At 39.9% G+C, this 14,889-nt stretch overlaps 6 protein-coding genes across 6 annotated transcripts; 1 reads left to right on the top strand and 5 right to left on the bottom strand.

Moving 5' to 3' along the window:
• Positions 1-264: 264 nt before the first annotated feature.
• JH06_3768 (putative sodium metabolite cotransporter chloroplastic) lies at positions 265-1,497 on the bottom strand (the record flags this gene model as incomplete). The annotated part of the gene is made up of 7 exons (XM_014672095.1): positions 265-497; positions 527-636; positions 668-858; positions 887-1,069; positions 1,099-1,257; positions 1,287-1,399; positions 1,431-1,497. The coding sequence occupies 7 exons, from the start codon at positions 1,495-1,497 to the stop codon at positions 265-267; spliced, it is 1,056 nt and encodes a 351-aa protein (XP_014527581.1).
• Positions 1,498-1,688: 191 nt separating this feature from the next.
• JH06_3769 (hypothetical protein) lies at positions 1,689-2,262 on the bottom strand (the record flags this gene model as incomplete). Its single annotated transcript, XM_014672096.1, has 4 exons — positions 1,689-1,740; positions 1,773-1,882; positions 1,912-2,032; positions 2,063-2,262. The coding sequence occupies 4 exons, from the start codon at positions 2,260-2,262 to the stop codon at positions 1,689-1,691; spliced, it is 483 nt and encodes a 160-aa protein (XP_014527582.1).
• Positions 2,263-4,292: 2,030 nt separating this feature from the next.
• Positions 4,293-5,122, bottom strand: JH06_3770 (protein phosphatase 2C related protein; the record flags this gene model as incomplete). The annotated part of the gene is made up of 4 exons (XM_014672097.1): positions 4,293-4,412; positions 4,433-4,705; positions 4,730-5,010; positions 5,041-5,122. The coding sequence occupies 4 exons, from the start codon at positions 5,120-5,122 to the stop codon at positions 4,293-4,295; spliced, it is 756 nt and encodes a 251-aa protein (XP_014527583.1).
• A 295-nt stretch (positions 5,123-5,417) lies between these two features.
• Positions 5,418-6,424, top strand: JH06_3771 (threonine aspartase; the record flags this gene model as incomplete). The annotated part of the gene is made up of 2 exons (XM_014672098.1): positions 5,418-5,573; positions 5,606-6,424. The coding sequence occupies 2 exons, from the start codon at positions 5,418-5,420 to the stop codon at positions 6,422-6,424; spliced, it is 975 nt and encodes a 324-aa protein (XP_014527584.1).
• JH06_3772 (thioredoxin-like protein) lies at positions 6,415-7,324 on the bottom strand (the record flags this gene model as incomplete). The annotated part of the gene is made up of 9 exons (XM_014672099.1): positions 6,415-6,540; positions 6,585-6,605; positions 6,647-6,694; positions 6,722-6,788; positions 6,835-6,884; positions 6,915-7,073; positions 7,104-7,189; positions 7,221-7,264; positions 7,302-7,324. 9 exons carry the CDS (start codon positions 7,322-7,324, stop codon positions 6,415-6,417), a joined length of 624 nt encoding a protein of 207 aa, XP_014527585.1.
• A 1,815-nt stretch (positions 7,325-9,139) lies between these two features.
• Positions 9,140-14,589, bottom strand: JH06_3773 (brefeldin A inhibited guanine nucleotide-exchange protein; the record flags this gene model as incomplete). Its single annotated transcript, XM_014672100.1, has 3 exons — positions 9,140-14,327; positions 14,452-14,489; positions 14,536-14,589. The coding sequence occupies 3 exons, from the start codon at positions 14,587-14,589 to the stop codon at positions 9,140-9,142; spliced, it is 5,280 nt and encodes a 1,759-aa protein (XP_014527586.1).
• Positions 14,590-14,889: the final 300 nt, after the last annotated feature.

A 14,889-nucleotide genomic window follows, 5' to 3' on the forward strand; every position in this document is an offset into this window, starting at 1 on the left:
ACCGCTACTTGTGTGTGCTTGACTGGAGTGAATCCTGAGGATGAGGCTGCTCTCAATTCTCTTCAGGAGTCATTNACTACCAAGTATGCTGAGACCAAGAAGTGGGGTGGTGGTATTATGGGACTCAAGACTCAGCGTAAGCTCAGCATCCGTGCTGCTGCTATTGCTGCTGAGAAGGCCAAGAAGAATTAGATGTGAACGAATCTGGTTTTGTCGTCATGAGTGGGATTAGTATCATCATTTGTATCATAGTTATTGTCTTTGTTAACAAACACTGTAGTGGTCATTTTCTGGATGAGTGGTCTTTGAAGGAATGACATGTGGTTCTTCCATTTTTACTTTCATTTCCTTTTTACCCTCAGGTTTCTTTTCCACTTCCTTTGGGGTCCACTTCACAGTGATAAAAGAACAATTCAATAATTGGAAAAAATGGAACAAGATGGCAGGCACAAGCAAAATGCCCTGACTACCCATGCTCTCAGGCAAAAACGAAATAACTAAAGAACATCAAACCATTAATTTCTACTTGTCATAGCAATAGGAAGAGTTTTCATAGAACACGTTAATGTCAAGGCTTTCATTGCTGGAAGGGGTGTCTTTGTCACTAAACATAGAAGATAGGTGAGAATGAGGAAACTATATAATAATACCATTTCCTTATTGGTACATGTAGTGAACAACGAAAATAAGAATTAAAGAATAAAGTAAACTAAGCAAATCCAACGAGAGAAGACGATCTCGAGAAGCACTCATCTTCACCCAAGGAACCATACACAAAAACAATGAAGAAAGAACCTTTAATATGTTGGAAGCCTTTTTAACAAACTTGGCTACGGCAGGAATTGTTGCTTGCAATGTCTACAATAACAGCACTATTCGGAATTACATATCCTATCACCATAGGCAAAGCAATTGTTAAGAGTAGTTCGATAAGAAGACTCGTGACATCCAATTGGACCTTAAACCCACTACTACGAAACAGGATCGAAACAGAAAGTGGAGAAATAAATACGCCTAGGAGATTCGTTCCCACAGACAACAGTAGAGCAAGAGGGAAACTGCCTCCACACTACTCTTAACACATAGAGATAAAACTACCTGATCTGCGAGAATGGCAGAAGAAGCCAGGACTGTAGGAGCACAACACATCACTGCAATTCCAATCTTCAGCTCTTCTGGTTCCAGAGGGATCTTTAAAACAAAGTAACCAGCAACCGGCGTAACAATCAAAATAAAGATGACTCCAGCGATAAAATGCTATGATCAACCAACAACACTAGGCTTACAATCCAGTACTTCATAGCTTCTTTCACTGAACTAATATCGAGTCTTAAACCAGAAATGATGAAGATCATAAACACGCAAAACTTCGTGAAGATAGTATCCGATAAGAAGAGTCCTAAGTGATAAAGAAAAGGTAGGACAATTACCAGGAGCTGGAAATGCAATGCCAATGACAATCGCTAAAACAAGAATTATGGGTAGATGGAACTGCATCAACTTATCTAGAATCTTTCTAGATGTTGATTTCTTAGTTCCAACTTTCTCAGTCATTGTTATTGATTGTTTCCCCGTGTTTCCCCTTTTCTACTATTCGCATAGATGATTTGACTTTGAAGATCGATTCAAATACAATAACAAAGCTAGACCATAAACAAGTAATGCAACAAACATAATGGCTTTTTTGATTAATCAGCAGGATTCAACGAAGCGGCTTCCACACCAATTGACATCATATCCCTAATTCATTTAGATGAATACACAAATCCTACTCCCTATGAAGAGAACTCATCTGTCTCATCGACCCAAGTCTCTTTTCGATTATCATCACATCCACACGTCGTTCCAGTTCTTTGACTGAAGGATACTTAAAGTAACACACCTACAATCACAACAGTCATATTGTCCTACCAATTCTTTGATAAGCAGTGCGGTCGATACAATAAATAAAAATAGGCTAAACGGAAAGACTCCCGAGCCATAGACACCTGAAGCAATGGAACCAGTAGCAGTCTGACTCATGTTATCTATTCTACACTGAAAAGATTACAGAGGCTCTCACTTGACACGATCAACCTCTGAAGAGTAACCGTATTTGATAACCATTGGTAGACCAAGAGCGAAAAAGAGAATCCAAATAACTACCACATCGATACACAAACTCATGTATTGCGAGATGAACTTCTTAAGTGAAGGTTCAAATCCAGAAGTATCACGAACTAATTTGTCAAAAGCCTTTTGTGCTTTTTCAGAACGAGCCATAAAGAAGTATGATTAACCTTATCCTTTGACTTATCAATGATTGGATGCACCAAAATGAGGTTTTATTCTTCTTACTCGACAAATCTTCATTTCTAGGACTTAGAAATAGTTTCAAAACGTAGAGTCATTCTTTTTAATTTGATATGTTAGCGTTGAAGAGTGCTAGTTCTATCATGACAGCTTTTGATGCCACTTTAGCAAGGAATAATAGTTCATAGATTCTTCTTTGATAAACATTATCTAAAGATATGTGACTGATGCTGTTTCTATGGTCAATGTATATAATTCTTATTGTCCACCCAATGCTTTTTGAGTTTCGTGACGTACATGTCCAACAGTTTGTCCATAATGATTATACAATGAATACAAGAAGAAATGACGTGACTCGTAACAACTGTTCATTTAACACATTTCGTATAACCACGGGAATCAATTAATTCTAAGTAATACTAAACAGTTTCACATGGATGAGAAGATTGTTCAGAAAACGTTTGAAGTATCGTTAAATACAATTAAAGAAGAATGTTGTCGTCAGAAGGTGGATGATGAGTTCACCAGGTCGCAGCTTGATAAGTTCATAAAAGTTACTGTGAAATATATAAAAGAACAAGCTGAAGCAATTTGTGTCGGAATTATCGCTAGTTTTGATGAATAGAAGGGAATTCCTACACATTTGATTGAATCAAGGATACAACGGTTGAAAAGAACGTGTAACAGTATGGGTGTTGATGTAACTACTGTGTGTACTGTGTTTGTGTACTGAGTTGTAGATTATTTATTCTTTTCCAGTTCAAATCATCGAGGAAATATCATTGCGTGGTATTAATGATCCTTCAAAGTTGTTTGAATATGCCGATTCTATTCTTCTCGCTGTCGTTTGCGATGTTCTTCTCTTACTCTTAGAAGCAGTTTCAGTTGTTTTATCTTCGAAACCATTTGTATGCCTCCTTTCAACAAGCAGCAGACACTCTCGGTTTGGGAGATCAACTGACACTGGACACTACAACATCTCTTCAACATCAGTGTGAGTATTTGCGTACAACCCTTCATCAATTGCGGAGTCGTAGTGTATTCGTATTCGATGGAAATTACAACTAGCAATCAATTGACATAATCCTCGATGAAATGTGGAACCAGGTAAAGAAGATTATGGAAACTTATAATATTGGTCTCTCGATTGCCTTGTTCATTAGAAAGAATGTTTCTGTGCTCCTTTACTCCAAGAATAACCTATAGTCTAAAAAGGAGTGCTTTTCCTTTCTCCGTGAACTTCTTCGAGAGAATAGTTGTTATGAAGTAGAATTGGATTATCCAATGAATTGTAGTCATTTTTTCACGCATTCTGTATTCAAATTAACAAGTATTTTACAGAATGGATCAAACAGCAACAATTAGATCCTCATTTGCAGTTTTCCTTTCAAGATCTCTTCAGTAATATGAATGCTCCTTTCATTGCCTACAAGAATAGAATTGAGACGCTTATTCCAACAATTTGTGTAGCATTGATGCAATGTGTTACTACGAATGTAACTCGTGTTCAGGCATGTTTGCAGAAACTAGAAATTGATTCATTGGATCGTTATTTTCAAGAGCGTGTATCAAGGTATCTTTCTCGTAAAGCATCTGAATATTCCATTCCTGATGAATATCATTTGAATGAAATATATCATACTGTTCTGAAGAAGAATGAAAACTACAAGATAATATCTATGGTAGGATTATGGAGAGACGAATTGATGGATAGCAGAAACGAAATCGAGCTACATGCATTGAACAATTACTTTCTCCATCATTTATATCACTAGGTCGATCACCAGAAGAAGTGAAAAGGTTATTGGAAACTCTCTTACGCTATGATAAAGAGGTTCTTGGGTTTATTAAACGTATTCCTATTTCTTGCTTGGATGTACTCCCTTGGATTCCAGAGAAACAATTCATTTGTCCTGTGTACTCCTCCAATCCGTTTGTCTCACTAGTAAAAGAAGTTTTGTTCATCCAGAAATTACTGTTGCTTGTTTATTACAAACACGCTATACAGCTGCCCATTCACTTGTTGGTTTCAATCCAATCACTACTGCAGTAATATTATCTGTTGAGCCTCGATCCACAGACTCTTGAATCAACTTCTCAGCACAGTTATCTATATTGCCCTACACTCACAGTCATATACAACACTCACATTCGCCACTTCCTCCTTCACAATCCGCGTTACATCTTCATCTGAAAGCACATCAAATACTCCATCACAAGCCAGTACCAGAAATTCGCTGTCCTTTGTCAGTTCCATAGAACGAACGTATGGTTCTGCTGTGATATATTGCTTGCACGAATGGTCACCAAAACTACGAGAAATTGCTAAGATACCCAAGACTCGTTGCTTCATAACAAACCCGCCAAGACTTATGACTCGTTTCTCTTCATCTGGATCTGTAGCTTTGTGATCCTATCCATTATACACACAAACAACTCCGACGAAAGACAAACGAATAGTAGTACCGTTTGTGTATAGAACAGATCGAGAATCACCCGCATTTGCTGAATATAACATCCGTTTTCCATCTTCATTCAGAATTATAACACATACTCCTGTACATCCACTATTTCTCATATCTTCATTTTTTGATTCCATATCTGTTAGAAAAAAAGCATATTCTAATCGTTTCTCCATTGTTGTCAATGCTTCTGCTTCCATAGCTTTCAATAGGTTCAAATGAAGGTGGTTGCTTACATAGTCTGCTGTTTCTCTTCCTACGATTCAAGCAACAATCCCGTTATTACCTCCATGACCATCATAAACAGCAGCGAAAAAAGTATCGTCATTCCCACCTAATCGAGGAATAATTGTATGTGCATCTTCCATATATCGTTGAAATCGAGCATTCTTCCTCTCCGATTGAGAAATGAAGAACACTTGAGACGATCTGGAGATCTCTTCTTGAAACATACAATAGTTAAAGACTGTCGAAATGTATTATGTTGCACATCATATCTCATTTCTTTCGTTTTACTTTTTCTTGTCTGGATTGGTGATAGAAGGTAACATCACTAAATCGTTCTTCCTATGGTGTTGATCGTTGTTCATATCGGAGCCGGTCACTATTCGAAGAAGAATCTTCCCTGTTAGAAGTAGTGATTTTATATGATTCTAAGCATACATGATGCTCATCCAAGGAGCTTTACTAAAGGGGATTCAAACCTATTCATCTCAGAGCAACTCTACTCAAAAGAATCTTTCAGCAGCAACTGCAGTTATGGGAGTCTTAGAATCATCTGGACTTGTAAATTCGGGCTGTGGAAGTGCACTCAATCGAGTATGAGTGCTGTGGACACTTATAATAACTAGGACTTACATATTGAAACTGATGCTATCATGATGGATGGATCGACTGGGGCTTTGGGAGTTGTTTCATCAGCTCCAGGTATATCAAACCCATCAGATATTGCTTATTCGTTGTTGTGTGAATCGATACTTGGTTTAGAATATGGATATTTGATACGTCCATGCATTTTATGTGGTCCCAGTATTCGACAGTATGCAGAAGAACGGGGCCTCTTGAAATCTGTTGCTATTCCTCAAAAGCGTCGTGAAGAGGGTGAAAAATATTTACATATGATTAAACGAAAACATGAAACGGATGTCTATGATACGGTTGGTTGTATTGTTCTCAATGAGACAGATATTGTTGCTGCAGGAAGTAGTGGAGGTAACTGGATGAGTATCCCAGGCCGTTCTGGGTTGTGTAGTATTCCTGGAGCAGGAATCTGGTGCGATTCGAAGTGTGCTTGCATTTCTTCTGGAATTGGAGAATCCTGCATTCGCCGATTGTTTGCAAAGGGAGTATGTGATTTGATGAAAACAGAGAATGATCATGAAGTCGAGGTGGAACGGATTCTTGTGGATGATTTGGAAAGCGATATGAATCGCATGAATATCACTCTTGATCCATCTTTTGGAGTGATAGTAGTGAATAAAGATGAAATACTTGAGATGATAGTGAGTCATTCTTCAGAGATGTTTGGATATGGATATATTTATATGAATGACTCAGAATTGTCAGATGAAAATAGAATCCGAAAGAATGTGTTCGTGAAGATCTCGACTAAGGAAGTGTCAAAAAAGTGTGTTACAAACAGGATTGTTTTCTATAGTGTTTATTCTTGAGCACCTGAAGAGTTAGTCTCTCCCTGTACAGTTGCATCTTGGGTTGCTTCGCTAGTGTTCTGTTTTTCTTCAGTTTTTCCTTCTTCATCCACATCTTCAATATCCTTTTCGTAATCCTATTATTCAATCTTCCTCCTCAATGGTCACATAAATAAAATACAATAGTAGGTACATATACAGACTACCTAAAAATGCGCCACATCCAATAAGCAACACACATACAACCATGCAATGCTCAAATAACCACTGATTCATATTTTGTACCACCTTCTACAGATAACTAATGCAATCCAATACTTCCTCAACTATAACCATCATCCGAGACGGATAAAAGGGAAGGGGTTGAGACTCAAATGACTTGTATCTACAAAGAAAGATACGGTCCTACTACCAACTCTCCATGCAAAAACCGAGTTACTTCTTCCATACTCCTCTTCCCAGAATAATCAATCATAGTTCCCTATGAATGATTCATTTAAACAACCAATACATTTGTTATGAATAGAATCGTTGGATAATGGGAGATCTGGAAGCGATTGACAAGCAATCGCTCTGCCATAACATCCACCTCACCAAACAAGACACCTGAATCATCATGTTCTGCCAAATATCTCCAAGAAGACTCAAACTGCTTACTAGCAGGTCCCCACTACAATCAGGATTGATTTCATAGAATTACCCGAGCATAAAAGTTAATAAACCATTTCTGTTCTGGATGGTTGTCTACCAAGTCTCTGAAAGATGTATCCTCCAATATCTGAATTACTACAATGAATTTGTTTCCAGCAAGTCATACTCTGCGAATGGACAGGAATTAGAATAAGGAGTAGGAATGATATTCTATAACACCGATTAGAAGGGAGTTTACTGTTTTCACTTGATCACATACAGAGGAATCATTGAATAGATTTCTTTGATGTAGCTTTTCTGACTAGAATGTATGAACAGTGGTTCCATAAGTATCAAATATTGAATCATCTTCCCCATAAATCAACATTGTATGTATTCACAAACAATCCATCAAGACTTAGGGCATTACTAAGTATCTCCCAGTTATGGAAGTGCTCTCTGAGGATTTACTAATTCTTGTCCCTGAAGACAGGCTTCTGGAACTGAAGAAAGCGTGGGTCATATCGTAACTCTGGTACATATCCAGCATGTGTGTAATAGCTCATAGCATCATGCTCGATTCTCTTCCAGTTTACTCTCTTCTTTAATGCAATTGTATAGCTATCTTTAGATCTGTCTTTGTTATCCCGCTGGTATGACTCGTACTCCATATACAAATAATGCCATTTAATTCCGCATTCAATGTTAGCGGACAAGAGATATGACATTTCCTCACAGCAATAATATGTTGGAATATCGTATCTCCACATATACTTTGCTACAGACGAATACGAAAAGAAAGGATTCACCACTAAATCGGTGTTCTTAGTGCACTGACGTACACACGTTTGCATTTTTCGATCAGAGTAGAATTTCTTACACCAACACCACTTTCGCATACTATAAATAGCAGGGTCTGTTATCAATAACGACATCACCTGCTCATGCGTTGATGGCTTATTTAGAAGTTGGTCGTCATCAAAAGTAAAACTAAAATCCGTTGGCATCAGCCCACTAATCATATAAGAAAAATGGAAAAACGCATTCCAATTGTAGTTCCAAATATAGATTAGTTTTACACCCTTACCAATTTTCCTAATCAATGTTTCATACGATAAATTTACAAGATTCCGATTCTGAACAACTACAATGATCTGAGGAGGTTTTGTTTGCTTTAGCAACATTGCAATCTGTTTTTGAAGATAGTTCCGTTGGTAGGTACGAATGAAGACAGTGATTGAACCATTCTGAGTAACCTCCAACGGTGCGCATTTTTGTTCTTCCATCGGAATGACAATTTGATTCGACGATAATGGGTTGGATGAAGGGAGATGAACATGAGTCCAAGGAAAAGAGGGAATTGTTACCCTATGAAGACTCGAAAATAGAGATGGAGACGAAAAGGTTATGTTTGTATTCATAATCAGTCGTCGCAAAGCAGTATTTGACAGACAGATAAATGAAGTACTATTTCCCATAGACTTCATCGTTCCACTGATAACAGTATTATCAGAATCCGAATCCTGGGCATAATATGACTTCATAATAAACATTGAAAGTTCATCCGCCATATCATTTTCATTTGTTCCATTCACCTTTACAATTATAGAGGCATCACTTTTGTAATAGAAACTCAATAATACTGGTAGGTAATCATGATCATCCACAAAGTTTGTAATCGTCACATTCACGGAGTCTCCAAGTTGAGAAAATGCGTTTCGGTTCCGTTCATACGTTTTCTTGGAGACGACATAAAAGACATGCTGCAAATCAATTCTTCGATGATCAATCACAGGAATACGAGGAAATACAGAATCTTCGCTAATTGACAAAACAAGGTTGATGATCCACTTCTTATTCATCACATATTCAATCCTCCCATCTTCCAACTCATGATAATCATATCCCACGTGCATTCTTCCCAAAACATGAAGTGTGTGTTCATCTGCATAATTACTCGGTAGAAATGAAGACACATAAAAGAGAACAAATAAATAGACTAAGAGAAGAATGCTAACACATATCATGACTGTTGGCAATGATTGAACAATTCAATGAGATCTTCGCCACGTTGATTATTAAAACAAACCCAGTTGATAACGCAATTTACTTAAACAGCATTCTCTGAATCTTTGTGCTGAATACTGTAGCCAGTCCTTCACGAACAGCCTCTCCCGAATACTGAATCATCAGCAAGAAGAGAGGATAGAACGTAGCACAATAAGCAGTAAACTTATCGAAAGGCGTACTGTTGATGCCCGCCAACACTTCGGTGATCAATGGAATAGAAGCGGTCGCAATTCGCTCATTCTCCTTCTTTTCCTCTCCCTTCTCTGTATGGGCCTTCTTCTCCACCTCCACATATTCCTTTAACAGGAATTCCATACGCTTCAACAAATCATCATTAGCATATTCCTGACGATCTGGGCACTCTGTATCCATATACAGAACAAATAACACATGAACAATGCTCTTCTCAATCGCCACTTGCTCATAGATGAGAGTAGGAAGCAGCTCCTCCTTCGGATAACCAAGCTTCTTGATCATCGTACGCAACTCCATATCTTGATGGAAATCACGAGTCATATCAGCCACTTGCTGCATCAGACCTAGCATCTTCTTCACCTGGACAAATGTGAATCGCTTGTAGTGATTGTCAATGATCTCCGAGATCAGTGCAGCCAAGTCTTCTTGCACTACTGACTTGGTATGGACCAACACTTCATCAACAGTCAATTCACGGCTATCAGTCTTCTCAAGCTTGATCGTCTCCTCCTCCTGGACAGGTTCCTCTTCCTCACTTGATTCACTACTCTCATCGCTATCCTTCGATTTCTTCGACTCACGTTTCTTCAGTTTCTCACTCTCCTTCTTCAGTTTCTCCAAATCCTCCAACTCACTTAGTTTATGGAAGTAAGCATTACCATAGATCAACTCCACTGTAGCGCAAATATCATCCACTGCAATCAACTTGCCATTTCCCACAGGAGTACGCACCCATCTTCCCACCTTCGGAGCCACGCCACCAGCACGCAGACTCTTGTCGTAGATGAGATACAGCTTCTTGCGAGCGTCCAGAACCAGATCGTGAGGCATACTGTTAGCAAATGCCTTCTCCAGCTCGCCGAGCATCGTATCCCACATTGCTTCATTATAGGTATCAGCTCCTTCCTGCATGAGCTGCTTCAAACAGAATACACCAACGCGAGCCAGTGACAGAATCGACTGGTGCATCGCCTGTTGCAACAAATCAAAGATCTTTTCCAGCATGAAGGCGATCTGATCACGACGTTTCACATACAAACGCACAATACTGTACATGACCAATGCTCCTGTTGTCTGCAGCCATGGCTTGACATTCTCAGCTTTGTTGCCTAGTGCAATGGGCTTGTCCTCGACAGTAGGAGCAGCCATCAGACTATTAATGCCTTCAACACCACTCTTCATGGGACCATCGAAAATGGTGAAGATAAAACCGGTGAAAATCAGATCCCACAATTTCTCGCTGAAGTGTACTGACACATTCTGGAAGATGTTAAAGATACGCTCACAGCAGTCATTACGCACTGAGTAGCGAGCATCATTGTACACGTAACGACTGAGTCCCATAAACACAGGCCACCACACCTTGGTGTGATCATCACTGTCCGTGAAGAGATTGTCTGTCATTGGGACAATCTTACCAGCAATAATCGAATCAGCACACTTGGTAACATACTCACGAGCCTCTTGGGAGATCGTGGCTGCTTCTACACCAATGAATGCACAATATGTGGTTGTTAAATCGTTCATTTCTGGCACCATACAATCGAAGTAGCGATCATACAATTCCTTTGCCATACCCCAAGCAATACTTGTAAGGGGATCTGCTTCATTCTCAGCACAGAATGTACATACTGAGAACACAATCTTCCAACCTGAAGACAACTGCTTCGAGCGAGTCTGTACAATGTTGTGGACAACATGAAGAATCATCTCACGTGTGTCAGCACTTGGAGTACGTGAAATGATATACTCAAAGGGACGAATGAACGACTTCTGGAAGTTGTAGGCACGAAGATCTTCCTTGTCCAGGAACTTCACAGACAGTTGCTTCAAGGCATCGATAGCCGAGAGGGCCACTTGACCCATAGGGAAGCATCCTAAGGCAATGTAGTACTCCGACATCACTTGCCAGATCTGCGACCATTCTAGACGGCTACGACAGTACATATTACCATCAGCCACTTCAACCACCTTCTGCATAAGATATAGACGAGGACGCTTATCCTCTTCTTCCTCTTCCTCAACCTCTTCTTCACCTTCTTCTGGAGCATCCTTCAATGAAGCCTTCAACTCTGTAAGGGATACATCGCACAAAGCCTTCACAAACTCTACGATCATCTTACTATCCAAATTAGCAGTCTTTGCGAAGATACGATCCAATGAACGCAGATCAATAATACTCTCGATTAGTTGTTGTTTCTCACGAGCCTTCTCCACCAACACATACTCACCACTGCGGCTCACACGACCACTCTCATCGTCATCCTCCAGATGCTTACGAGCCAGGGGTTCCAGACCATACAAGTGGACCTGAGCAAGAGACGAGACAATAGTGAGAATATACTTCCAAGCAGAACCCATGTGGTTTCCAAAGTTTTGGGCCAGCTCCAACATCACACGAATCATCTCAATCTGCTTGTTCTTCACCTCCAGCCACTCCACCTCGTTCAACAAGGTGTTATCACTCAAGATCTCCATTGAACGATCACGTTCCTGATCTAGACCCAGAGAACAAGCAATCTCAAAGCAATCCTTCACAGCCGTCAATGTGTTCTGAATACCCTCTTCATCATCACTCAATTCGAGCACCTTAGCATACACATCGATAACCATTGGGAACATGATCTTATACATCGGACCAATGTATTCGTTACCAGTAGCCTCGAAGTACTCTGTAGTTTCTTCATCAATGTCCACCTTCAACTTGCTCATAATATCCATCTTCTCAACGCTGAATGCCTTCTGACGACGTTCCTCCTTGTTACGATATCGTTTCTTCTCCTGCTGTTGACGAGCCATATCATCCTCCTTCAGAGAAATAGCATTCTGCTGGATACGATTATAGATATCAGTCAGATACTCAGGAGGGAAGTCACCTCCATCATTAATACCACGACAATTACGAATGAAACCCTCCGGTGTCATACGATTCTCAGGAGCAATGTTGGGATTATGAAGATCTGTGTTCAACATAATTACAGAGTATCCCAGCACAAAGGCTGCATCTGTATTGACGAACACTCCAGGATTCTGTTCGCAATATGCATTAGCGAAACGCTCAATCATACGATCAATCTTCTGAGCTTCTCCAGGCAGACGGAAACGCTCTAGGAAGGTTCGAATACCCATATCAAAGTCCATACCACGGAAGTTGATTCCATCAGCATAGGCCTTCAAAACAGCCAGATTGAAGTCCTTCGGTTCACCCATGTAGTCTCCAATCTCTCGCTTGTCGAGATAATCACTGTTCTTATAGAGGAACTGAGCCACAGCCTCAGGTGTGTTCTCCAAACGACCTGCTTGGACAAGGAATTCAATACCAGTACGAGGCTTCTTGTTGAACTTGGCGTATCCCATTTGCATATCTTCCTGATACTTCTTCTTCTCATCGAACTTCTGGAGAATATCAGTAGCCGCCTTAATCTTCACATCTGTATCAGAAGCCTGTACAACAGGAGTGAATCCAGGAGTTAATTCCTCTTCCTCCTCCTTAGAGGCATTGTTCGTATTCGTATTATTGTTCTCAGCTTCTGTGATATGACACTTCTCCGCTAAAGGCTGCAAGATATGAGCCAAAGCATCCAAAGCAATACGCTTTGCAGGAAGCAACTCTTCATCAATTGTCTCCTCTTCAGGATACACATCTTCCTCTTCCACAATCTCTTCCACTTCACCATTTTCATTTTCCTCCTTACGACGAGTCACAACCTTATACTTACCTTCAACAACATTAGCTAAGGTACGAACGACATCTTCATACATGGATCGAGAGTTAATATCACAATCATAATTAATGAACAATTCTATCATAAAGTTGGGATCCTTATTGATCTCATTAAAGGCTTCGATAACCATCTCCTTATGACGCATAGCAGAGTTCTGGGAATTTAGAATCACAAGGAAAATGTTAATGATAAACACTTCAATCTCTTTCTTAATGAAAATACGGAACTTATTCACAAGAGGAGTGAAAATATGAAGTGATACCTCAACCACTTCCATATTGTTAGAAATGAAATTCTGAAGCAGATTCTGAAGCAAATAGCGACGAACAAGATACACATAAGCCTTGTATTTATTGAAATCTTCTCCGATGTTCTCCATAGCAGCTTGAAGAGCTGTCAAAGCGAAAATCTTATCAGCATCACTATCCTCTTCCGTCTTTGTTGCAATAGCACATAGTCTACGGAAGACCAGGTAAATATCACGATGACGTTGAGAGGGAAGACTATCCAGCTTCTGTTCATCACATTCTTCTTCTTCCTCCTCTTCTTCAATTTCCAGATTCCAACCAACAGCACCATTATCATACTTGAAACCCATCTGCATTTCGACTCCTGTATACATGCAATCACTTGTAAATCCACGAGTCACATCATCAGTTTCATCTTCATCATTGCTGAAAGGAGTGGGAGTCATCGCAGCTGGAGTAGTAATTGTCTCAGCATCCTTGGTCTTATCGACATAGTCCATCGATTGCATTAAGAACGTCATGATCTCCTTCACAGCCTCTTCAGCAGCTGTACGTGTATTATCGGAGACTGCTTCCATATAAATCTGGTAACAGACATCAATCGATTTCAGAAGGAAGTCACCATTGACTGTTCCCATCTTTACAACCTCTGAAAGACTCTGAGCCAAGTACATCTTCATCGAGTCGTCTTCTACATCCTTCTGCTCACAAAGATTCTTGGCAATTTCCTCCATCATGGTATAATCCTCCTTTCCTGGAAGAGGACGCAGAGGCTCGACTTCACCTCGAAGATATCCCTCTTGGATCATAGCCGTAATGGCCTCCATTGAAGCAGCCTTCACACTAGGCGATTTGTTTTCCAAACCCTGGATAAGACATCCCCAGTACTTATCTCCATCAGTGTCCTTAAACTCCACTCCTCGTTTCTTCAGACGCTTTCGTTCATCCTTTAATGCGCTGCAGATATTATCAATAGTATCTCTAAGATCCTTATCATTACGCCAAGAGGTAGCCTTCTTGATCTTAGAGAGACAACGAATTACACATTCATCCATTCTAAAACAAGGTGAACAACTGATCCAAGGTCAGAAATGAACCTTAACTTACCTCTAGAAAGAACAATGAACCTTTGCATGTCATCCAAAGAACCGCGGGAATGACATAGAAGTGTTTCTTTCACGATTGGAACTGAGAAAGACGATAAATAATATCGCATAACTTTTAACAAACAGACATCAACCCAATACCCGAACTAAACTCAAACATCCTCCTCCATTTGATTTGAACTCTGTTGACCCATATTCTTTCCAGCACTCATTACTTCATCCACCAGGAGTAACTGACTGGCGATGACTGTACTTAGTTGAATGAATTGTCTCTTAACACGATAATTATCCCACACTCCTTCAATAGAAGGCAACATTGCCTTGCCAGTCAGAATATCAATTCCACCCTTCATATTCTCCTTCTGAATTTCATGTTGCACGTCAAGAATTGTGTCCTATTCCTCAAATACCTCCTTCATTCCAACCATCACATCAAATCCACTATTCTCTGCTAGCGTCTTTGGAATCACAAGAAGAGCATCAGCAAATGCACGTACACCCAATTTCGCTTT

This window comes from Blastocystis sp. subtype 4 (genome assembly GCF_000743755.1).
Source record: "Blastocystis sp. subtype 4 strain WR1 chromosome Unknown seqid_0114, whole genome shotgun sequence".
In the NCBI taxonomy this organism is placed as follows: domain Eukaryota; class Bigyra; order Opalinata; family Blastocystidae; genus Blastocystis; species Blastocystis sp. subtype 4.